Source organism: Drosophila takahashii, chromosome X (assembly GCF_030179915.1).
Source record: "Drosophila takahashii strain IR98-3 E-12201 chromosome X, DtakHiC1v2, whole genome shotgun sequence".
Classification (NCBI taxonomy): domain Eukaryota; kingdom Metazoa; phylum Arthropoda; class Insecta; order Diptera; family Drosophilidae; genus Drosophila; species Drosophila takahashii.
Window position 1 is genome coordinate 7,716,235 of NC_091683.1, and position 22,746 is coordinate 7,738,980.

Below are 22,746 nucleotides of genomic sequence, written 5' to 3' on the forward strand. Positions count from 1 at the left end.
ATACAGATTTAAATTTTCATAAATAAAAACTATAACATTTTTGAAGGAAAGCCAAAATGCAAACTTTCAAACATTTGGATTAAATTTACAAAAATCAAACTAAAATGTTTTTGACTAATTTTTAGATAGATAAAAAAATATTTAAACTATTTTTGGTACAAAGAAAATGAGTTAAGAGTGTGTATACATATACTGAAAAAGTTGATATTTTAGTGTAATAAATTCAATGAGTATATTTTATGGTCTTTGAGTAGAGGTTAATACAAATATGATAAGCCAATAAAGCAAAAATCAAAAGCAATGCATAATAAGATGTTAAGAACAGTAGCCACAAAATCGAATGAATGATACAAAAATTTTCTTACAGTGCCTAAAAAAAATAAAAAATATATCTAAAATTTAATTTCTAATTTTCTTTAAATTCTTTTAGATTTCCGAAATGTAAGTCACTGGTAAATTTAAAAATAAGGAATATAGAACATTGAATGAAATGCAATACTCGGAATACAAAAACGTGGCAATACCTGCATATGGTGGAGTACAGATAATGGTCATTTGAGAATGGTTAAGTAGTTAAGTAGCGAAGGATCTACTTGAAGAGCAGCGGCAGGCGGCAGTGGGGCTCCGTCTCGCTGGGATTGTCCGAGTACAGGGAGATCGTCCTGGCTGAGAGATCGAAGATGCCCACGGCAATGGTCTTCACCACCTCGTCGCAGCTCTTGTTCTCCCGCCAAACGCAGTAGACGCCGCCGGAGACGTCGCCCAGCATGTGGCGCACATCCTGTTCGCTCATCGGCGGCTTGTAGCTACCGAAGGTCTGCATTCGCGAGATACTCGAGTCGATCATCAGATCGTTGGCCTGATCCTGCCGGATGCGATCGAACCTGGTTAGCAAAATATATAAAATAAATTAAATAAAATATAATAAATAAAATATATATTTCAACCCACTGGTTAACATGGTAATTATGCTCGCCCAGCGGCACCTCCTTGATGTTCAAATGCGACTCGTTCTTGCGCTCCGGCGAAGGAGCCATCTCCACATTGTAGCACATCTGGCGGGGATCGCTGGTTTTTGGGATATACAACATATATAAGATGGGAATCCTTAATTTTACATATATATTTCACATACGCCAGGAAGGTAAAGTTGATGGAGCAGGCATCCGCTGCTCCCACGCCCGCATCCTTGAGCACCCGGAAGGCATCGTCCACGTTGCTGGTGGCCAACAGAGCTCTGGTGATAAAGTGTCGAGCTGAGGGGGAAAATTTATAAAAATATAGAGTATTTTAAAAAGCTAGTTAAAAGGATTTTAAATGGATTATTCAATTTATTTATTCTTTGATTTTAATACTGGGTTTAATTATATTTGTGATAAATAAGTATATTTTCTCTAAAAAAATATATTTTTTAAATCTTTTTTTTTCAATGATAGATACTAAAACCTTCGCATAATATTCTCATACAATTTCCCGCATTTTAAGGGGAAAATGAATGCAGAACATAATATAATAAAATTATATTTTATATTTTTAATAAATGTTTTGACAATTTCTTAGTTGTTAAAATTCTTGATATTACTTTAGGAGTAGCAGAGATGATATATCGTTTTTTTTTAATTTAAAAAATATATTTTAAATTATTACAATAATATTTTATATTTTTAATAAATGTTTTGACTATTTTTTTGTTTCTAAAAATCCATATTAATATTTTAGGACTAGCAGAGATGATATATAGTTTTTTTTTTAATTTAAAAAATATGCTACATCAGTGGGTTCAATTAATACTTAATTATTATCACTTAAAAAAATGTATATTTTAAAGTAGGTATATTCAAATTGAAGTCTAGACATTAGGGCCTTCCAATAATATTATAATATATTTTCCCAGATCTTTTTAGCACACTTACGGGTCTTGCCGCTGCGCAACAGCTCCGCACTGATAGTGTTGATGCTGAAGACCAGGCCGTGGTGGTTCTGGCTCATCGTGTATCCCGGAAGGTGGCCGGCGTAGCAGAGGGACATGAAGTGCTCCTCCTTCACGTTGTACTTGCCCTGCGGCTTGTCGCTGATGATGTGGGCCACCACGAAGTAGTAGTGGTTGAGGGTCTCCGTGAGGGCGTCCTCGGTGTGGCCCAAGAGACGCTATTAAAAAATATTAAATTAAATTAAAAAATATTAATAATTATAAACATTATAAAAATTAAAAATCTACTCACGCAATTCTTCTGGTTGACAATGATCGTGGAGCAGCCGGTGGGTTGGTTTTTGCTGCGCGGCTGGTGCTTCAAAGCCTGCGGCAGAATCTCATCCAGATGCAGTAAAAATAGCTGAAATATATAATAGTTCTCAATTTATTATTTATAATATGTGCCCATAATTTGTTTTTAATCGCTTTGGTCATAAAAGCAGCTGCTGCGCTTTTGGCAACATCTTTTGCTGCACATTTTTCCATATATTTTTATAACCAGTTTTGCATTTTGCTAAAGTTTAATGTTAAGTTCAATGTCGTTTAACAAATATTTTAAAAGTATTTTTAAAAGTAGTCTCATTATCAAGTGATTAATAAACTGTAACGAAACCCAGTAATATAATGGCTCATTAGTTCTAAAACTTAAATGAGCGGGCCAATAAATTTGGAATAATTAAGTATTTATCTCGGGTATATATTATCTATTATTCTATCATCTTGGCAGCCCCTGCTAATAAGGCAAAGAATTGTAGCGACCGCAAGACAATAATAATTGTGTGTCTCATAAAATCGCCTGCTTTAATGCACTCATAATGCGACTAATTTGAATTATAAAATGCCACCGCCACCTGAGCGGCATAATGATCAATCCAAGCGATCCGACAATCCAAGCAATCCAACAATCCAAGCGAGAAAAGACCAAGACGAAGGCGACGCACCGTGACCATAGCCAGATATTCTATGTAGACTTGGCCAAGGTCGGTGCGATTTTTGCGTGCAATTAATTGGCATCGGAGAGGCGAGCGCAGAAATTATAACACATTATCGAGGCCCCCAAACTATCCGATCCGATCTCCATCTGCCCATGGCGGAGCTACTTAGCCATGCAAATGAGCCCGTTTAATTGATGGCTTCTACTTCTCAGCACCCTCTTATTCCCAATCTTCATTCCCATTCCCAATCCTACTCCCAATTTAAATTCAAACAATCGAATCGAATTCGAATCGCAGTTCGAAGAAGCCAAAGAAGGGTTCCTCACCGTCTTTCCTCTTTCGCCGGCTTCTCTTGACGGCTTTTTATTTATATGTGCGCCTTGGCCAATGACAAATTGGCTTAGAAAATAAGGTAATGAGTATAGAAGCTTTTGAATACCCTTCCCATTTAATAATTATGATATTCTAATAAAATCCCTCATATAAGAAAATAAAAACAAAATGTAGAAACTATAATATTATCCTCAATATAGAAAGGTAAATTTGGATAAAAAGAAGTAAGAAAGAATTGTTATAGATTTAAGTTCCTAACCTAATAAAATCCCTCATTTAAGAAAATAAAAAACAAAATGTAGATATAAAGATATTATACTGAATATAGAAAATATGTAAGTATTTAAAAGTTTGTTATAATACGAAGTGTAAAATTGGGAAAAAAAAGCAGTAAGAAAAATATCTTTAGAGATCCTAACTCTACAAGTTTATAAATGAGAAAAATAATTGTTATAGATTTAAGATCCCAACCGTAGCACGAAATCACAGCTAGCCAAGTGATCCCCCATAAAAGGGTATATAGTTTTGAGAGAGAGACAGTCACCTGGCTGAAAGACCGGCTGTCTATCACATCATTCTATTCTCAAGACCCCAGCAACGGAACTAGTTCAATGTCTGCGCTCTGCACGGTCAACATTTCGAGTTCTGTTCGCGCACAGTGGTCACCGGCTAATCACGACTGGCTAATTAACAGCGTATTTGTTTTTGTTAGCCACCTAATCGATTGTGCAATCGAATTAATTAAAACGGAATTAAAGGCAAACCATCTAATTGCACGATTGATTAGATAACATCCGATCGATTCGATTGCGATTCGATCCCATCCCATAAATATGGAATAGGCTAATGGCCAGTAGCCAATTACCACTGTACTTGGGGCAGTGCACTCGCAAATCGCATTTAATGTTGTCATTGGGGTTACAATTGGCAACCGAACACGCAACACGAAACTTGGGCCTCTTAAACTTGGGTTCGGACCTATAGATAGACCCCATTACCGTTAGAACTTGGAACTTTTGAGCATGTGAACCCACTCCCACGACGACGGGCCTTGCGGTGCGATTATTATTGTTTCGATTCGATTGCCATTACAATATTTGAGCCACAGCCAGTGCAATGCAATTATGTGTATTCGTTTTAATGGCCATTTAATTGTGTATTATATTATATTTGCTAAAATGCTTATTAGCTTATTAGCTGATTAGTTGACTAGCGGCCCGTTTACAGTTGGGTGCTAATTGTGTGGACTTGACTCACCTTATGGAATTCCACCTCCGCACCATCGGCCACGCCCTCCAATTCGCGAATGTACTGGGGGAAGCTGTCCTTCACCGATCCCAGGGTCTCATTGTAGATTTGCCCTGGAAAGCAAGCCAGATCATCATGAATCACTAAATCTTCACTACACCATCACTTTCGGTACTCACTGCCTTTTGGGGAATGATAGAGCGGCAAGTAGGTCTCGTTGAGGGGCTTCGATAAGATCAGAAAGTTCTTGATCATCGAGCCAAATGTGCGGCCCTGCAATTAAAATGTATTTTTTTTATTATAACATTTATTACTCGAAACGATTAAGTGCTTTCCCATTTGGACACGATCTCGGAACTCTCAGATCGATTCGCCAAAACGCTCGGGGTGTTTGTTTAATGGAAGACAACAATGAAATCGAAAACAGAAACAGAAACATAATCGATCACGACCGATCGGTGGGGTAAACAAAGCCACCAACTAAGACACAAAAAATATGAATAATTATACAAATTAAACAATATATTGAACACGTTGTCCGTTGTCCGCTGTCCGTTGTCCGTTGCAAAGTGTATAGAGTTTGACTTGAGGTAACCTTTTTGGGCGGGTCCCGAACATAGCGACATAAATGGACACGGATGCCGAGGCACGTCCATCGAAAAATGCTAAATATTTTATTACCGAAAGGAAAAGGTCCCTGAACTGCATAGCCAACAAGTCTTTCATTTTTAGAAATGCATTAAAATATTTTATAATATTTAAATATCAAAATGGGAATATAATTACATGGAATCTTTTCTTTACAATATAATATTACTTTATTGTTAGTTCTATATCTTCATAAGTTCTATTGTTTTTCAAGTGTAGCTAATATTCTTGGCCCGATTGGTAGAATAAAAAAAGACAGTTAGACAAAGCCACGAGAATCACGAATCTGCATTTGTAAACAGCGTCTGGGTCCGGGAGTTGTCAAACGAATCGAGGTCTTTGGGGGGCCAGACATTAAGATATAGCCCAACTGGCTTTAGTTTATAGCAACCGCAATCCAGATAAAAATGTGGGTTATCAGATAGAGTCCCATATAAGAACGACCCATTTGGGGGTGCAAAAAAGTGCAAAATTTCTAGTCTTTCATATCACAGGGAGCACTGCCTAAAAGAATCAATGGTTTGGTGGGAATTGTGTTCTACCTCATTCTCAGTTAAGTAATTGGGTTGAGATAATCCTAATCCATTAGGTCATCGTTTGTGGTTAAAATATGTAGCTAATTATGCTAGACTTTGGCCCAAAAAAATAATATTATATTTTATCTTTATGTGGTAACTTGATATTCTTTTATTTATATTTTTTAGTAGGCTATGAAATTATAATATTCTATATTATTATTACTGAAATTATTTCTTGATAGTTAGATTTAAATTTATAAATTTGAATGTATCCCCAAAATAAACAAACTCATTAAAAATTTAGCTGCCGTGACCGAAGGTAAACGAAAGTTCTTAAAGGTCGCAAAGGTTTTGGTGGGGGGAGTTCGATTACTTACAGTGCTGCCATTTTGTCCTTTTTCCGGACAGATCTGTCCTTTTTTTAACGGGTTTATCCGGAAAAAATTTCAAACATCCCCTATCCGGAAATCTGTCCTTTTTTCAAAAATAAGGTTTTGAGTGTTATTTTTGCCAGTCGAAAGTGTGTAAACCTGTTTTTATATGCTAAAACGCCTTTTTAACCATCAATCTTACAGTTCGGCACTTAAAAAATAATTATTTTTACAAATTATCAAAGAGACGTAAAGCAGTCGATGGATTTTCTTTATAGTACGATTTTTTCTGTAGCAAAAAAAAGAGGAAAACACTTTAAAAATTTCTCAACTTTTACTCTCTGCTTTTTTGTCAGAAAAAAATTTCAGATTTTTACGTCTCGTCGGGTTTGAGGCAGATATTGAATTTTTTTGTATTACCAATATAGTTACTTGAAATGCTCTTATTATTTTAATAATTTTAGATTATTACGTATACACACAAAAAAATTGCTTGGTAAAATTGACCAACAAAGATAGTTACGTAACTATTATAATAGTTACGTGTATTTTGTTTTTGCTTTGGGTTTGTGTCTTTGCTAATTGTGTGTATTTTGTTGTTGTAAAATGACTATTTACTTAGTAGAATTGACAATTTTGCTGGTTGGGGCCTGTTTGACAATTATTACAGTTGATTTTACCAAGTTTTTTTTTTGTGTGTACGCACAAAAATTTACCATGGTAAAATGTTCAAACAAAGAAGGATGTGAGTCGGGCGCAGTAGGTCATTACATAATTGAATTTAATATAAAATCCATTTAAATTAAGTAATTATATAACCCATTGGTAAAACAGAAAAATGGAGGCGCATTTACTTTTGTCCCTTTTTTTGTCCTTTTTTAAAATTTTTTGTCCTTTTTTTCCCTGTTTTTTTTGGCTTATCTGTCCTGTTTTTCAAGCTGAGTGATGGCAGCACTGATTACTTACCATATCGAAGCCCACTTCGTAGTGGGTGCCCCTGGTGTAGAGGACTGGGACCGCCTGGCGACGTGGCAGGATCTTTCCGGAGGACATTCTGGCTGGGAGATCTGAAAGGGTTCGGAACTCGGGCTTCTAAGTGGGGAGTTCTTATGAGTTCTTATCGCACGAAAGCAGTGAAAAGCTCTTTTGCTCTCGGCAAACACAAAATAAAAAGAAAGAGTCGCGTCCGTTGATATGATAACAAAACGTGAGTTGTAAACAAAAGTAACGTCTCGATTCGGATTCGGATTCGGATTCAGATTCAGAACATTGGCTGATTTGTTCTAGAGCGCTTGAAGGCAGAATTCAAACTGATTTGTTTTGTTTTGGCGCCGACGCAGGCAGGCGTCGCAGTCGCCACCGCTGCCGCAGTCGCTGTCGGCGTCGGCAGAGAGCGCTGCGGCGGCGTTATCGATTACGGCCGTTAGTTTAACCCATTAACGACCAAGTATACCTCGAACTTGGGCTACAAACTAATATTCATGATGGTTAGATCAGCAACATTTTTATTATATTTTATTTGGAAATGATGTTGTTTGAATCGAGTTTTATGACTCTAATCTATCTCTTTACAAAAAAGTGAAAGTTTAACGACTTTTATTTATTGCTGTTTTTAAACTAGACACTAAAAATGGTTTAATATATGTCACTATTTCATTTTTTACAAATATTTGCATCACCAAAAAACACAAAAATAGTTTTTCAAACATTCTGGAGCACTGCTTTTTCAAAACTTAATAATAATCTCTAACATTTTCAGATATAACAATAATATACAAATGTAAATACAATTTAAAGACTGTTTTATTAGAAAACTTAAATGTTTTAATTTCTGTAGAACCCAAAAATAAAATTGGATAAAATAAAAAAAAGTTTCTTCTAAAATAACAGGTTAAATATACTCACTTTGACCAGTAAACCCGAAGAATTCTATTCAGTTATTGTTATTCAACTATTTTCCAGTGGTATTTCCGATATGTTTTATTCAACTATTCCTTCCGTCAATATTGAACCGGCAATTCAAGGGTTAAAAGGGCTCTTGCTACTTTCAGATTCTATTAGGCAGAGATTATTCTACGATAATACGTTGAATTCCGATTATAAAGCGTTGGCTGTCAAAAATTCAGATATTAGAATGTTTTCGGCTGCTAAGTCAATTAGTCGTCGTCTAATAGGCTTTACGACTTAATGGAACGGTTTCGTTTTATTTTCTTACCCTCTTCTTTTGCGTATACGTAATATGAGTGCTAGAAATACCCGATATACCCCGAAGTACCCCCATCCAACAACTGACCATGAATATTTTCGCTTTTGTTTGCCGTCCATATAAACACGTTTTCGATTGTTTCGCTCGCCGTTTTCTTTTCTTTCCATTTATTGCTTTTTAACTGGGTTGGATTTTGCATTCCCCATTTTTCTGGTTAATTTCCACGCCGACTGAAAAGCGTGTGAACCGATATTTAATATTCATGAATTATAGATTGGAATTATAAATTGGTTTCGGGGATCAGAACTTTTTATCCATTGAATCGAGCAAATGAAATGCGAATAAATTACATTTCATCCCGAACTTCTCGAAATATATTCAATCCATATGATATGCCACTTGCATTTTAATTAAATTTTGTTTGGTTTTTTTTTGTTTTTATATGAGAGAGCTTTCAGAGTGGTAATGATAATGATACTGATAATGATGATCATGATAATGATGCCGAGGCGCAACTTTCTCAGTATCTTTTTGCCCATTAGCATCACAATTAAATGTTTTTATTGATTTCGTGGCGAAAAACACAGAGCGGTGCGAAACTAAAAAATATTTGTATTATATAAGTGAGAATTTCGATTATGAATGAACGCGCATTTGTATCTGTATCTGTATCTGTATCCATAGATACTGTAATTTCCCCGATAGTTCGAACAGATCAGGTCGCTTTCATTATTCAATTTGTATTAACTTTCCTTCGTTGTTGTTGCCGTCGTCGTTTGGCTGGCGGCTAGAAAAATATATGCATCGCATTTCAATAATAATGAAAACAAAAGTTAAAACAAATAAAACCCACAAAACCCAAAAACACCGTTGGATTTGGTGTTAGAGAGAGAGGGAGAGAGAGAGAGAATGAGATGCTGTCGAACGGTGGATTGCAAGAAAATGACATTTTACAGTTGCCTTTTACACTATCCACACTCACCTGCTTTTCGGGGATGTTAACTTTAAGATCATCTAACAAAAAAATGTAAATAGAAAAATAATAAAACTTTAAAACACGGTAATAGGAAAGAAAATACGTCATGGGATTTATTTTTCAGCTATCAATAGAAAACGTTACGCCCTATATTATTTTTCGGGGTACCTAACTATAAGATCATCTAACAAAAATTTCAAATAGAACGATATTAAAACATTAAAATAAATAAATAAAAAAAGAATACGTCATGGGATTTATTTTCCATTTATCAATCGTAAACGTTACGCATTATATCGGGAATAGGTCCATTGATAGGCCAAGACGTCAGAAATTGATTAATACATATCAATTATGCAAAATTCCTTTTGATCACAAAGAAAGCAGCCAAGAAATCATAATTCTCAGAAGCAAATGGATAAGAAACATAAGGGGCGTATACGTAATATAATGGAAAGTTTATTAGTAATCTTTTTTAAAAAATATCACTCTATTGCGTTTTAGTTTTATCAGTTTTAAAAACAAAGAAAAAAAAGTTTTTTTAAGATTATAATATTTTTTTTTAAGTTTTAAAACTAAGAAATATAATATTTTCACTGGTAATCTCTTTAAAAAATGAAAAACTGAAAAACTAATCTACGTTTTATTAGGATTATAACATTTTTTTGATATAACTATTTAACACTAAAAAATATAATATTTTTAGTAATTATTTTGTAATTTTGCGATAACAAAAAACGAAGAAAACCATAATCTACTTTTTTTTGAGACTATAATATTTTTTTTTAACATTTCTCTACGCGAAATATAATATTTTCAGAAATAATTTTCCAATTTTGCAATAAAGTATACCCACTTAATAGTACAAATCCCACGAATGACACACAGTGCTTATTTCGGGAACATAGGGCATTCGGGGGTCGACTGAGGGCCAAGTGCTACCCATTTCACCCGAGGGCCCGTAGGTCAAGATGCTTGTCGTCGCCACCGATGGAGGTTGTATATAAATTTTGACAAAAGAAAGACTTCGGTTTAAACCAATTTTGGCAAGGCGGCGGCCATAAGGTGATGACCACTCGACGAGACGACATGGCATGGATTGGCTCCCATCTGCTACTCCTCCTGATGCTTCTCCTGCCCATTTTGACAGCAGGATTTGGCAACGAGTATGTCCACATCAAGGTGCATGTACCCAAGGAGGAGTCTCCGGCGGAGGAGCCGTCGCACAAGGTGATCCACCACTTCCACCACCATCCGCATCCCCACCAGCTGCTCCGGAGTCGCGCCAATCGACCCAGACCCAAGCCGAGTCCTCTGCTGGAGAGCGTGATCCTCTCGGATCTGGACAAGCCGCAGCACATGAGCGAGCATGCCGAGTATCTCAATCACGCCAAGGAGCTGGCCGATCATCTCGCAGAGACCTACGCCAAGAAACCGCCTCCTCCTCCGCCTAAAAAGAAGGTCAACACCTACACCATCATCGAGGAGCAGCACCGTCCACATGGCTACGACTACGAGGATCACCATGAGCCCGCCGTGGAGACATATCGCGTGATTGAGTCGCGTCCCAAGCAGTCGGCGCATCACCATCATCATCATCATCAGCATCTCCAGGAGGCGGAGGAGGAGGATTATCATTATGCGAAACATCATCTTCATCACTCTTCGCTGGGCATTGGCGCCTATGCGGAGCCAGCTCCCGTGGAGGAGCACGTGGATCACCAGGAGACGGATTCGGGCTATAGCTACTCCCCGCCCAGCCACGCCTACATCCCGCCCAGCCAGGCGCATCGCAGCTCCAAGTCAAACCGGGTGCAACCTGCTTACACTTTAGAGGCTCCTCAGGAATCCTCCTCCTACGGATACGATTACTCCAGACCCTCCTCCTCTGCAAGCGGAAGTAGCAGCGACTTCCGGCCCTCCGTCCAGGTGCCCTCCTCCAGCGATCCCTATGGCCAGCAGGAGGAGGAGGAGGAGGAGCCGGTGGACACGTACGCACCTCCTCCGCCTCGCCGACGCCCGCGACCTTCATCCTCCCTCGTGGATTGGCCCGAGTCCAAGGGATTCAACAGTGCCGCGGCGGAAACCTACAGCGGCGTCGATAGCTACAATGTGGGCCATGTCCAGGGCTACCAGTACAGTGGGCCCTACCTGTAGGTGGACCAACGGGACCAACACCTCGCCTAATCTAAGATCTATTTATTGCTCTTTTTTTTCCTAGTCCCCTAAGTTGATTATTTCAGTTTTAAGATCTAAATGATAAATGAATAAATGCGTACAAACACTCAGAAAAATCAATTTGTGTTCTTATAATTTTAAAAATAACATTAATAAATTTTAAGGTTTAAATAATAAATGAATAAGTTTTTATTCTTCACCCAAAACAAAAAACTATATGAAATGTAGATCGATTTTACATAATGTAATATCAATTTTAACTTGCATAACCAGAAATTTACACGAACATATCGATTTTACATGCTTTTCTTTGTGTGTTATAATTTTAATAATAATAATAAAAACTAATATATTAAATCGGAATAACTATCAAGTAACGAAAACGTGGCCATTTTCTCGAAAGTTGATGTATAAAAAAAGAGACTGTCCAATTAGTGCACATAATTTGATCTTGAATCCACAAATAATTTAATTCAAGCACATAAAATTATCCATTTTAATGGTCCAATAGGAAAATGCACTCAGTTATTTAAGTACCATTTAATTTCCAACTTTAAATACTGGTTCACTTAGCCATCTGTTTTTAAGTACTATCTGCTAATTGCAATTATCCTAAGGCTGAACGCCGCCATTGAAAACCGCTTGTAGAACAAACATCAGAAATGAATGAGATCTTTGGAATGAAACTATTTTTAATCATTTAAAAATATTTCATCAAATGTAAACTGAAGAGTATAAAAATCACTATGATTACAAATAAATTATTCTCAAAAATATATCATAAATAAGTTCCTTTGAATGCATTCAAAAAAATCGATATGAAGCGAAGATCGATTTTACATTAAGTAATGTCAATTTTTATTTTTTTTTTTTTGATATTAAGAGATTTTTATTTGCTCTCTTCTTCTAAAAAAATAATATAAATATTAACTTGAAATTTAAATTTGATATGCTCGAAATGAGTAGTTCATGTAAAAACGAAATGGGTTTTTCATAAACAGATTTTACGATAAGAATATCTAATCCAATATCTATTATTATTATTTTTCTCAGTATTCTTAAGCACCCACTTAGGCTAATGGTATTAAAGCGCAGATCGGGCCTCCAGATAATTCCCTTTCGATGGGAAAAGTCTCCCCGCGCCGAACAGTCCACGATGAGCGGCCGTCTGGGTCGCGTCCTGCGGTTCCACCTGCGGCTCTACCAGGTGCTCGGCTTCCATGGACTGCCCCTGCCGGGCGACGGCAGTCCGGCGAGGATGCGGAGGCAGCTGATGGCCTGGAGCCTGTTCCTGCTGGTCTCGCTGAGCGGCCTGATCATCATGTGCCTGACCAGCGGCGAGGAGTTCCTCTATCGCGGCGATGCCTTCGGCTGTGTGAATGATGCCTTGAAATACGTATTCGCCCAGTTGGCCGTGGCTGCTATTTATCTGGAGACGCTGAGCAGCCAGCGGCATTTGGCCAACTTCTGGTGGCTGCACTCCAAGCTGAATGGGCAGCACTTCCAGGCGAGCCTGCGCAGCGAGTGCCAGCAGCACCGTCGCTACCTAATCTCCCTGTACGCCATGATGTGCGCCGAGCTGCTGCTCCATTTGGGCTTGTGGCAGGTGCAGCCGCTGACCAACCACATGCTCCTCTTCTGGAGCACCTACGAGCCGCTCGTCTGCCTCACGTACATGCGGAACATTCAGTTTGTGATGCATCTGGAGCTGGTGAGGGAGCAGTTGATTGCCCTGGAGCGGGAACTCGGCCTCCTGGCGGAGTACTCCCGGTTTGCCAGCGAAACTGGAAGGAGTTTTCCCAACTTCGAGGGTTTCCTGCGACGACGACTGCGCCAAAAGCAGCTCATCTACAGCGATGTGTACGACATGCTCAGGTGCTTCCTCGGCGCCTTCAACTTCTCCATTCTGGCCGTCCTGCTGACCATCAACATCCGGATCGCCGTGGACTGCTACTTCATGTACTACAGCATATATAATAATGTGGTTAATATAGGTGGGTGAGATTTTGCTGGAATAAAAAGATAATATATTAGTGATTTCATTGCAGACTACTATTTAATCTTGCCCGCCTTGCTGGAGATCCCCGCCTTCATTTACGCCTCGCAGAGCTGCATGGTCATTGTGCCGCGGATTGCCCACCAGTTGCACAACATAGTCACCGATTCCGGCTGCTGCAGCTGCCCCGATCTCTCCCTGCAGGCAGGTTTTAATTATATGTAATGATATATCTGATCCTCACTCTTGTTTACTCCAAAAGATTCAAAACTTTTCGCTGCAACTGCTGCATCAGCCGATGCGAATCGATTGCCTGGGTTTGACCACTCTAGATTGCAGTCTTCTTACGCGGGTGGGTTATCTTTAATCCTCAAGGAATCCTCGACTTCTCTACTCATCTATTCTTCTTGCAGATTGCCTGTTCGGTGGGCACCTACATGATCTACACCATCCAGTTTATACCAAAGTTCAGCAATCAGTACTCGTAGAAAAGGATTACATATTACACAGTCAACTTAAGGGTGCTAAAAACAAACCTCTAGAGTTTACATATTAAAGCTTTGTTATATTCATAAAATTATACGTAACTACACAAGTGTATTTATTTATATGTATATCTTAAACCAAGGAAAGGGCCTGGGTGTCACAAGCGTTCCATTAATTATGTATTAATTATTTACAAGGGCTCCTTGGCTGGCGGCTGGACGAGGAGGAGGTGGAGGACGAGATTAACCCCTCCATGGCCAACGCATTTCTTAGCTTTTGATTTGACTATCCGCAAGATACTCTCTGAACATAAAACATATATATTAAAGTAGGGGTAGAATCAGGGTTCGGAAAATAGCACACACTTTAAAATACATGATAAATGTCAAAGTGTTAAGGTCAAAAAAAAATTATTGACTTGTGTGTAAAAAATTGTATCCTACATATGTGAGAAACATAAATAACACACACATGTCATTTGTGTTATTTACACGATGTGTTATTAACACGACTTCGACTCGTAATGTCTGTGAAATGTAATTTGTTTTTAACAAACACAGTGTGTAAAAAACACGTCGTGTTAAAAACACAGAGTGTAAAAAACACATTTGAACGCTTTTGTATTTGACACACATGTCAAAAATTTTGCTCACACTGTAAAATACAATTTTTCATGTTTTTAACATGTGTGTCAATTTCCGAACCCTGGGTAGAACTACAGACTACCGACTAATGCAGGGAATATGGGTGATGCAGTTCGCTTGACTTCCTAATCGTACTCATGGCTCGACTCCCGCTTGGCAATCAGATTCTCGCGCTCGTCGTCGTTGCCCTCGATGATGGTGATGCCGCCGGAGCCGCTGCCGTGGTTCCGATTCAGCGCCTTCACCCGATGAACCGTCTCCGTGAGCCCGGATTCGGTGAGCACCTCCACCTCGTCGTCGTCCTCGTCCTCGTCCGGCACGGTGAAGTAGGGATGCGAGGAGACCGGTCGGAATTTGTAGCCCGTCAGCACGAAGAACACGTAGGTGGCCATCTCGCGGAACATCTCGTCCAGCCAGGCGTACTGGAACACCACGGTCATCTGCAGCAGGTCGACGATGATGCGCGTGAAGTAGATGTAGCACACGATCATGATGTAGAACTGGCGGAAAAGCTTCAGCTTGCGCAGATTGATGGCCGCCTTGCCGTCCGTTGCGGAGGCCTCGTGCAGGTGGCGGATGGACCAGACAATTGGGAACAGGATAGCGCCGCAGCAGAGCAGATCAACGAAGAAGAAGATGTTGTGCCAGGTGCGGAACTCGGCGTCGCTCTGGTCCGATTCATCCGTGATGATCTGGGCCACGTTGGCCAGAACCTGCAGGGCGAAAATGAGAGAGAAATTATAAAAAAATACATAGAAAAAGAGTATTCCTTTTATGCTTAAACTTTGCTTTTCGTATGCGTAAGAATTAGAGCCTGGTTTGTGTTAAAAACGCAAGAACACGTCGTGTTAATAACACATTGTGTAAAAAACACAATTGAGCTGTGTGTGCTAACAATTATTTTTTCACATTTTAACACTTTTGTGTTTAACACACATGTCAAAAACTTTGCTCACAGTGTAAAATACAATTTTACATGTTTTTAACATGTGTGTTAAATACCAGGTTTCGGAATTTAACACACATGTTAAAAACATGTAAATTTGTATTTTGAAGAATCAATTCTTACTAAGAATCTACGTCTTGATTCACCATGAACGTGACAAATTAGTCATAGGTTGCTCACAATAATTACTGATAACGAATGGAAAAAGCTTAAACTTCACCTGCAGCGGGATGACAATCATGAAAATCTTCTTGTCCTTGTCGGAGAGAATGTGCTTGATGAAGGTCCAGCCGGTGCCGATCAGCACGATGGTGATGAAGAGCACGGCGCCCTTGAGCAGGTGGGCAATGTAGTAGAGGATGGCCCAGGTCTCCACGTGCTCGCCGCGCTTCTCGATGAAATGGTAGTTGATCGAGTGGAACATCAGGGAGAGCGACTTGAGGAACACCAGCACGGCCATCAGGTAGTGGATTTTGTACACAGTGTGCCTGTTATAAGAAGATGCCCAATTGTTAGTTACATAAATCATAAAGACTGAGGATCACTCACTTGCTCTTTTTCAATATAAACACCCAGAAGAGGCCGGAGAGGAAGAAGAGCAGGCTCATCATGAAGTACAAAGCAGGCAGAGGCATCTCGCCGGCCGACAGATAGTTGCCATTGTTGTTCTCCTCGATGTCCACCTGGAAAACCAGATAAAACATTAGTTACAGCTTTTCATTCGATTCTTTTGATGCTACTCACATTAAACGACATTATCTTAGAGCTGTGATAGTTGGGACAGGCGTGAAAGTACAAATTGTAGAGGCCCTCGTCGCGGGGCGTGGCCACCAGCATGGAGAAGTTGAAGCTGTAGTAGTTCACATTGTTGATGGTCTCCCTGACCAGCGGCATGGTCGAGTCCTTGCACAGATCCTCCTGCGACTGCTTGAAGGAGCCGGCTGCATACAGATCATCCGACGAGGAGTCATCGTCGTGGGGAAAGGGATTGCCGGGATTCGAATCGGTATCCTCATTTTTGTTCTCCACTGGCGGCGTGTCATCTTGAACGGGAGCAGCTGGTGGTGGTGGTGGGGCAGCCACTTTGGGCGCTTCAACGGCTGCTGGTTTTGCTGGGGCTTCCTCCGCTGGTTTAACGGGCACCTCCTCCTTTTTAACGGGCACCTCTTCAGGCTCCCCTTCATTCTTATCGGCAGCCGGCACCTCCGGCTTGGCAGAAGCATTCAGATTGGCAGCCTGAGGAGCCTCCTCCTTGGGCAGCTCAATTTTACCGGCCACCGCAGCGGGCGAAGAGGATTTAATTTCAGACGGTGGCTCCGGATCCAAAGGATCCTCCATGGAATCGTCGGGACCCTCGGCGGAGTACGGTTGCTGGACATCGCGAGTGGTGCGGAAGAGCACCGAATCGCTGATCTTGGCCATGCGCGAGTTGCGCTTGGTTCTGGAGGGGATTTGGTTGTAGATGTGCATGTTGGCCCACTCGGGGGAGCACTTGATGCGCACTCTGCGCAAAGGGAGACTCAAATTAATTGGATCTTGGGGATTACCAATGAAAAAGCCCGCTTACTTGAGCTCCTTGAGGTCCAAAACGAAAAATAGAATGGGACCGCTGATCTGCGACTTGGGCGACTCCTCCAGAATGCATTTGTTCTGATGCGAGTCCAGGTAGGGATTCAGCTGGTCAATGGTGGTCTTGTCCAGCGAGAGGCCCAGCTGTAAGTCAGGGAAAATAGTGAGATCATTGGATAAAAGGATTAGTGAATAACCTACCAAATCAGTGGGCTGCTCCTCGTCGATCGTCAGCTTGCTGAGCTGCACATCCAAATGGCCGTTGGTGTAGAAGCCAAAGGTGCTGAGTGCGATGTACTGGCGTTGGTCATTCTGTGGATGAACCGGTGGTTAGTTGGTCAGTTGGTTGCCCAGGAGGCAGTTGCTCCTCTTTTTCTACTCACCCGAACTTCCAGGTGATGCTTTCTCCCCAGAACCGCTAGCGGGGCAACGAGGAGCGCCGCCAGTGCCGCCAGCACCACTATTGATTTAACATCCCCGCCGGGAGCACGCATTTTTCCCTAGTTTTCCCCGAGTTTTCCTCTGCGTGGCACTTGAACCCCTCGATTCCTCGATTCCGCAGGAAAATTCCGCCGCGGAGCTGTGCGTTCGAAAAGCGGCAATCGATTTGCCGCGACCGCCGTCACAGTCGCTATTATTCACACCTCTCACCTTGATAAAACAGCAAAGACTTTTCCTTTTTCGCTCGGGGGGAAAATTCTCTCGTCTGGAATTAGAGGTGGAGAAACACCGATAACATTAACTCAATAGTTATCGATAATTTCAAGGCCAGTGTGGCCGTAGGCTAGCAGCTAGAAAACGGCAACCGGCCCTGTGTTCGATAAAAATCCTTTGGGGAATCCCCTAATTCCGTTACATTTCAAAATCCCTTTTGAATTTATAAAGATGGGATAGTAATTTACACGAAATTCGTCATATTTTTATTAAATTAATTTCTTTAGGTACTAATTTAAGTTATTAGTGGAAATTTTGGGAATGCTCACCTTTTAAACATAAAGTTTTCTAGCCAAGAAAATACAATTTTGAGTTTTCTTCAAATGAAACTTTTAAGTTCTCGCTTGCTTTATTGATGAATATTCAAATTTCTAAAGACTAGGTGCTGGAGAAAAAAATTCAAAATATATAGCTTTTTATTTACTCCATGTAGCCCCCTTGGGAGGAGTCGGTGGCACCGAGGTTCTTCCGCGCGTATAGTCCCTGCCGCGGCTTGAACTTGCCATCGCCCAGGGTGATCCGGGCGGGCAGTTTCTTGCCCCGAAAGGTGGCCGCCTCGAAGGAGGGCGGTGGCGACACCTGCTTATCCTTCTGCTCCTTCTCCTTCTGCTCCTCCGGATTGGGCATGTGCCACGCCTGCTTTGTCGTACTGCTGGCGGTGGGCGGAGCAGTCGAGGAATCGCCAGACTCATCCACCGGACGCACCTGGGTGATCTGCAGCGTGCTCCGCTGCTTCTTCTTGTAGTACATCACCTCCATGCCGAGCGTCATCATGGCCAGGATGAGTCCGAAGAGGGTGGCGATGAAGACGCCGCCCAGACTCTCCAAAGTGATGCCCTCCTGGTCCTCGGACAGCGGACAGTTGTGCAGATTCGACTGGTTCCAGTACTTGGCCTTCAGCTCCTCGAAGAACCGATCCTTCTGCAGTTCGAGGATGGCATAGCTCAGTTCGTCGCCCAAATGGCTGCCCTGCTGAACGGCCACGGCATATGGTTGCTCGGCAAACACCTCGCCCACCTCGGTGAGATTACAGTTCCTCGTGATCTCGTACTTGATCTCCGCCGAGTCATGGATAAACGCATAGTCGGCATTCTCGTGGGCATCCACATTGGCGAATCCCTCCCGGGCATCCGCCACCGGTTGCGAACTGTTGATGGCCAGCAGGATGTGTCCATATTGCTCCTTAATAGGATAATCCCAGATGCGAAACTTCTTAAAGTCCTTGCTGGCATTCAAAGCCAGCTCCTTCCACATCCGGTACAGCGTATCCTCGGCGAACTTCATATTCACGAAATACTGATGGGTATCGGAATCTCTGACCACGGTGTAGTTGATCCTCGACTGGCGGGCCAGCTGCTCCAGTGACTGAACAGGCGTCTGCATGCGTTCCACGGTGAGAAAGGCGGCCAGATTGGCGGTAAAAGTGGCCAGCATGAGGACTACGAACAGCCAGTAAGCAGCCACCAACATCCTACCCGAAATCGCCTTGGGTGCCTCGCCGCCGCCCTGTGGAGTAAACGAGGTGAGGGCAAACCAAAAGCTCTCCCGCAAAGTAAACTCCCGGCAGGCATACGGATAAGCAGCCCGATTGTTCCGCGAGCTGTACGGCGAGTACTTGTCCATGAACCAGATCATTATGGCCGTGCCCACCAGCGCCGCCACGATGCTCAGCCAGACCTCCACGCGCAGAACGGTCATGAATTTGAATAGCGAAGTCCGACGCACAGGTTTCCTAATAGCAATCGAAATGCCCGTTTGTTCGTAGTAAGGAGGTAGAAAATCTATCACCTCCTCCCTTTCCGAATACATCTTCAACGCGGCAATGGCGAAATCAGTCTCACCACGAATCAAATCACCCACCACGCCATCCCATTCGCCGCGTTCGTTCACCTCGCCCATATGCCCCACAGCGGGCGCCAGAATTTCGTACTCAAAGTTGAGCTTCTGTGAGAGTCGCACGATAAAGTCAATGCAGTAGCCCTCCCAGATGGGCGAACCACTGCGATCGCGGAGCAGCTCACCGGTTCGCTCGTTGCGACGCAAATAGCTCCACGGAATGCTCTCGGCTGTGCCGATGCGAAAGAAGCGACGCGCGGGACTGATTGTCTCGTTGAGGAGCCGCATCTCGGCCACCGACGACCAGGCGGCCAGATCCGTTTTGGCCTCGTGCTCGGAGCTCCAGTAGCCGGCCGAGATGTTCACCGCGAAGGTCAAGCCGGGCAGGGGGCTACCGGATTGATCCTGGACGCGCGGCGGCGGCGAGGCGTAGGCCAGGAAGTTGCTCCAGTGCACCATGTCCAGCCAGTTGTGGTCGTCATCGGGGAGATCATCCCCAGATACCTCCGAGGAGGAGGACATGGCGGTGGCATTGCAGTCCTGGTAAATGCCCGATGGATACAGGGGACTCACCTGCGCCGCGTTTATCAGGCTGCGCAGCACATTCAGCAGCATGGCGCGCTGGATCTGGAGGGGATTGGAATCAGGATTAATTAGCGGATGGATAAGGGGTGCAAATGTTATGGTGTAATATTTATTTATTTTAAATCCCAGAACCTTTTCTATAAAATGTAGTGTCTTTTTAGGATTTAAGAACAGTTTCTTCAAAATATTCTGTTTTATACACCCAAAATTATGTATGTAATATCAATTTTAGCTTGATATGCGGCCCCAAACAATGGAAATACTGTTTCAAATATGGATTGTCATACCATTCTGAACTCGTTATTAAATTTCCTATTGATTGGCATTCAAACCTAAAGATTTTATTTTTTTGCCATTTTTCGTAAAAAATCATGAGGTACCCCCTTACAAAAAAATTGAAAATTGGGGAAAATTTTATTTTTGCAGGATCACCAGGGAAGTTTTATGAATGTTTTTATTATTTAGTTATCTGTTCAAAACAGTATTCATTTTTGGTGTAGGGCCATTTTTGGCCAAGCTATAGCCAAAAAACAAACAGAAAAAATTCAAATTTTTACCAAAACATCAGATTCTAATTTTCCATAAAAAAAAATTCGATGAAATATTATCACCACATCGTTATAAGCTATTTAAAATCGAAATTTGTAAACTATTAACTTCTCTCACCGTGAATCCACTTCCGCAATAAAGATCCGGCATGGGCATTGACCGGCAGATTGCCCGAGGACTCAATGTGAACCGGGTGCACAGTTCCGCCTGCCGGCGGTACTTGAATACCCGATCCCGAGTGTCCAGGAACACGAAGTGCCACTCCAACGGACGCTGGAAGAGTCCAGCCTTTTGGACCTGCCATTTAGGGGAAGAAAGAGGTTACAAATCTTTGGGGGAACCACTATAAACCGAGCTATATTCCGTCATAGTTCAAAAATAATAATAATTATAAACTAGAATTTTTATGGAGATCTTTTTAAAATCTTCTGGTTATTTAAATGTTGACCCACCTTGTCAAAAAGTCCGTTCATGGCGGCCGCCCGGGCGAATAAGGCCACATAAGTGGGCGGCGGGCGCAGCGAGCGGATGCGATCGAGGAAATTCTGGCCGGGATCGGTCTGACTGGCGTCCAGGATGATCGTGCGGAAGGGATAGCCAATGAGCATCTGCTGCATGGCCTCGCCGGTGTCGCGGGCATTCATGAAGACCATGGCCACGTTATTGGCCCGCTTCTGGCGCATAAAGTCCCCGAACATGTCCAGGAAGGGTCGCATCAGCCGCTCCAGACGCACGTAGCCGATGCCCAGGGAGCGGACCAGGTCGTAGCCCTCCTCCCAGTGGCGGTAGGTCAGGTCGATTACGGCGCTGGTGCCGACACTCGATAGGATTTCACAGACTACGAAAGTTAAAATTGAGAAGATATGATATGAAATGAACTGATACCAAATTTCATCAAAATGATCATTATATCTTATCAATCTAGAAAAATATTTTTAAATGATATGATATGATATAATATATGGGCCATATTAAGATAGAATTTATACCAAATATCATCAAAATGACCATCATATAATATCAATCTAGAAAACTATTTTTATATGATATGATACATGGGGCATAGGAAGATAGATAGAAGAAGATAGATTTATCAATATAGAAAAAAATTTTTAAGAAGAATGTCATATTTTTTTAATCCAATAAGCACATTTTTTGAGATATTAGATTAAAGAAAGGTTTACAATGTAAAACCAAGATTCAAGAATATGGGCCATATCAAGATAGAATTAATACCAAATATCATCAAAATGATCATCATATAATATCAATCTAGAAAAATATTTTTAACAAGAATGACTTCATATAATCCATAATCCAATAAGCACATTTTTTAGGTATTAGACTAAAGAAAGGTTTACAATGTAGAACCAAGATTAAAGAATATGAGCTATATGAAGATAGAATTTTTATCAAATAAGTACTATCAAAATGACCATCATATCATATCAATCTACAAAAATATTTTTAACCAAAAAGACTTTATATTTTTGTAATCCAATTTAAAAAGAAAGGTTTACAATGCTGAACCAAAATTCGAGAATACCATCAATTCCAATTAACTTACACCTCTGCATGTCCAAACCATCTTCCGAGCGGGTCAGGGTCAAGGACGTGTCGGCGATCCTAACATCCAGACGAAGGGCCTCCAGTTCCTTGAGAACCACCACCATGTCCGCATCGAAGTCCGCCCGCTGAACGGGCTCGATCCAAAAGGCTGTCAGGAGTAATCAGAAATTTAACTCTTCAATCGAGACGAATTTCCAAGAACACCCACTCAGCTTGAGAACCTCTGCGTTGGCCGGTAGAAATAACAGATGAACCATTACCATTAGTAGCAGCTCCATGGCTCCAACCGATTGCACAGACTTCTCGCCGGGATTTAAAGTGATTCGCGTCCTGGCGGTGTCGCAAACCGAACCAGCGCCTCAATTGCCCTCCAATTATGCCCAATTATAGGTTGCGTGCGGTGCTCATCATTGGGCAATATGCAATATGCAATATGCATATTTCAGCAGATGGAAATGACAGCTGAG

General features: G+C 41.6%; 5 protein-coding genes across 7 annotated transcripts; 2 read left to right on the forward strand and 3 right to left on the reverse strand.

Annotated features, from left to right (window-relative positions):
- Window positions 1-34: 34 nt before the first annotated feature.
- Window positions 35-7,319, reverse strand: t (C45 family peptidase tan). Of its 2 annotated transcripts, XM_070218956.1 has the most exons (9): window positions 6,992-7,319; window positions 4,668-4,761; window positions 4,498-4,601; window positions 2,223-2,333; window positions 1,914-2,148; window positions 1,136-1,256; window positions 952-1,068; window positions 594-884; window positions 35-524 (listed from the first exon to the last, which is right to left on the reverse strand). In XM_070218956.1, the coding sequence occupies exons 1-9, from the start codon at window positions 7,076-7,078 to the stop codon at window positions 407-409; spliced, it is 1,278 nt and encodes a 425-aa protein (XP_070075057.1). In that variant the 5' UTR covers window positions 7,079-7,319; the 3' UTR covers window positions 35-406. The 2 variants fall into 2 exon arrangements, with proteins under 2 accessions (XP_070075057.1, XP_017006142.1); XM_017150653.3 differs by having other exon boundaries at window positions 392-884.
- Window positions 7,320-10,229: 2,910 nt separating this feature from the next.
- LOC108063501 (atrophin-1) lies at window positions 10,230-11,487 on the forward strand. Its single transcript, XM_017150615.3, has one exon. It carries the CDS (start codon window positions 10,276-10,278, stop codon window positions 11,362-11,364), a length of 1,089 nt encoding a protein of 362 aa, XP_017006104.2. The 5' UTR covers window positions 10,230-10,275; the 3' UTR covers window positions 11,365-11,487.
- Window positions 11,488-12,442: 955 nt separating this feature from the next.
- Window positions 12,443-13,919, forward strand: Gr8a (Gustatory receptor 8a). Its single transcript, XM_017150639.3, has 4 exons — window positions 12,443-13,379; window positions 13,434-13,585; window positions 13,644-13,733; window positions 13,795-13,919. The coding sequence occupies exons 1-4, from the start codon at window positions 12,464-12,466 to the stop codon at window positions 13,867-13,869; spliced, it is 1,233 nt and encodes a 410-aa protein (XP_017006128.2). The 5' UTR covers window positions 12,443-12,463; the 3' UTR covers window positions 13,870-13,919.
- A 6-nt stretch (window positions 13,920-13,925) lies between these two features.
- Window positions 13,926-17,760, reverse strand: LOC108063518 (protein GPR107). Of its 2 annotated transcripts, XM_070218556.1 has the most exons (8): window positions 17,410-17,760; window positions 17,228-17,338; window positions 17,025-17,170; window positions 16,202-16,961; window positions 16,007-16,140; window positions 15,678-15,945; window positions 14,598-15,224; window positions 13,926-14,170 (listed from the first exon to the last, which is right to left on the reverse strand). In XM_070218556.1, the coding sequence occupies exons 1-7, from the start codon at window positions 17,518-17,520 to the stop codon at window positions 14,637-14,639; spliced, it is 2,118 nt and encodes a 705-aa protein (XP_070074657.1). In that variant the 5' UTR covers window positions 17,521-17,760; the 3' UTR covers window positions 13,926-14,170; window positions 14,598-14,636. The 2 variants fall into 2 exon arrangements, with proteins under 2 accessions (XP_070074657.1, XP_017006127.2); XM_017150638.3 differs by having other exon boundaries at window positions 13,926-15,224.
- A 400-nt stretch (window positions 17,761-18,160) lies between these two features.
- On the reverse strand, window positions 18,161-22,557 carry Ir8a (Ionotropic receptor 8a). The gene is made up of 5 exons (XM_017150618.2): window positions 22,488-22,557; window positions 22,278-22,427; window positions 21,163-21,548; window positions 20,828-21,007; window positions 18,161-20,203 (listed from the first exon to the last, which is right to left on the reverse strand). The coding sequence occupies exons 1-5, from the start codon at window positions 22,555-22,557 to the stop codon at window positions 18,161-18,163; spliced, it is 2,829 nt and encodes a 942-aa protein (XP_017006107.2).
- Window positions 22,558-22,746: the final 189 nt, after the last annotated feature.

Excerpts from the sequence above, each read along its gene's own strand:
- t (XM_070218956.1), bottom strand. The coding sequence starts at position 7,078 with ATGTCCTCCGGAAAGATCCTGCCACGTCGCCAGGCGGTCCCAGTCCTC. Across the intron at positions 4,762-6,991 it reads ACGAAGTGGGCTTCGATATG|GGCCGCACATTTGGCTCGAT; the intron begins GTAAGTAATCAG and ends TTTTAATTGCAG. Across the intron at positions 885-951 it reads CATAATTACCATGTTAACCA|GTTCGATCGCATCCGGCAGG; the intron begins GTGGGTTGAAAT and ends TTTGCTAACCAG.
- LOC108063501 (XM_017150615.3), top strand. The coding sequence starts at position 10,276 with ATGACCACTCGACGAGACGACATGGCATGGATTGGCTCCCATCTGCTA.
- Gr8a (XM_017150639.3), top strand. The coding sequence starts at position 12,464 with ATGGTATTAAAGCGCAGATCGGGCCTCCAGATAATTCCCTTTCGATGG. Across the intron at positions 13,380-13,433 it reads TAATAATGTGGTTAATATAG|ACTACTATTTAATCTTGCCC; the intron begins GTGGGTGAGATT and ends ATTTCATTGCAG. Across the intron at positions 13,586-13,643 it reads GCCCCGATCTCTCCCTGCAG|ATTCAAAACTTTTCGCTGCA; the intron begins GCAGGTTTTAAT and ends TTACTCCAAAAG.
- LOC108063518 (XM_070218556.1), bottom strand. The coding sequence starts at position 17,520 with ATGCGTGCTCCCGGCGGGGATGTTAAATCAATAGTGGTGCTGGCGGCA. Across the intron at positions 17,171-17,227 it reads AGGAGCAGCCCACTGATTTG|CTGGGCCTCTCGCTGGACAA; the intron begins GTAGGTTATTCA and ends CCTGACTTACAG. Across the intron at positions 15,946-16,006 it reads TTTATATTGAAAAAGAGCAA|GCACACTGTGTACAAAATCC; the intron begins GTGAGTGATCCT and ends TTCTTATAACAG.
- Ir8a (XM_017150618.2), bottom strand. The coding sequence starts at position 22,557 with ATGGAGCTGCTACTAATGGTAATGGTTCATCTGTTATTTCTACCGGCC. Across the intron at positions 22,428-22,487 it reads CGCAGAGGTTCTCAAGCTGA|CCTTTTGGATCGAGCCCGTT; the intron begins GTGGGTGTTCTT and ends TACTCCTGACAG. Across the intron at positions 20,204-20,827 it reads ATTGCGGAAGTGGATTCACG|ATCCAGCGCGCCATGCTGCT; the intron begins GTGAGAGAAGTT and ends AATCCCCTCCAG.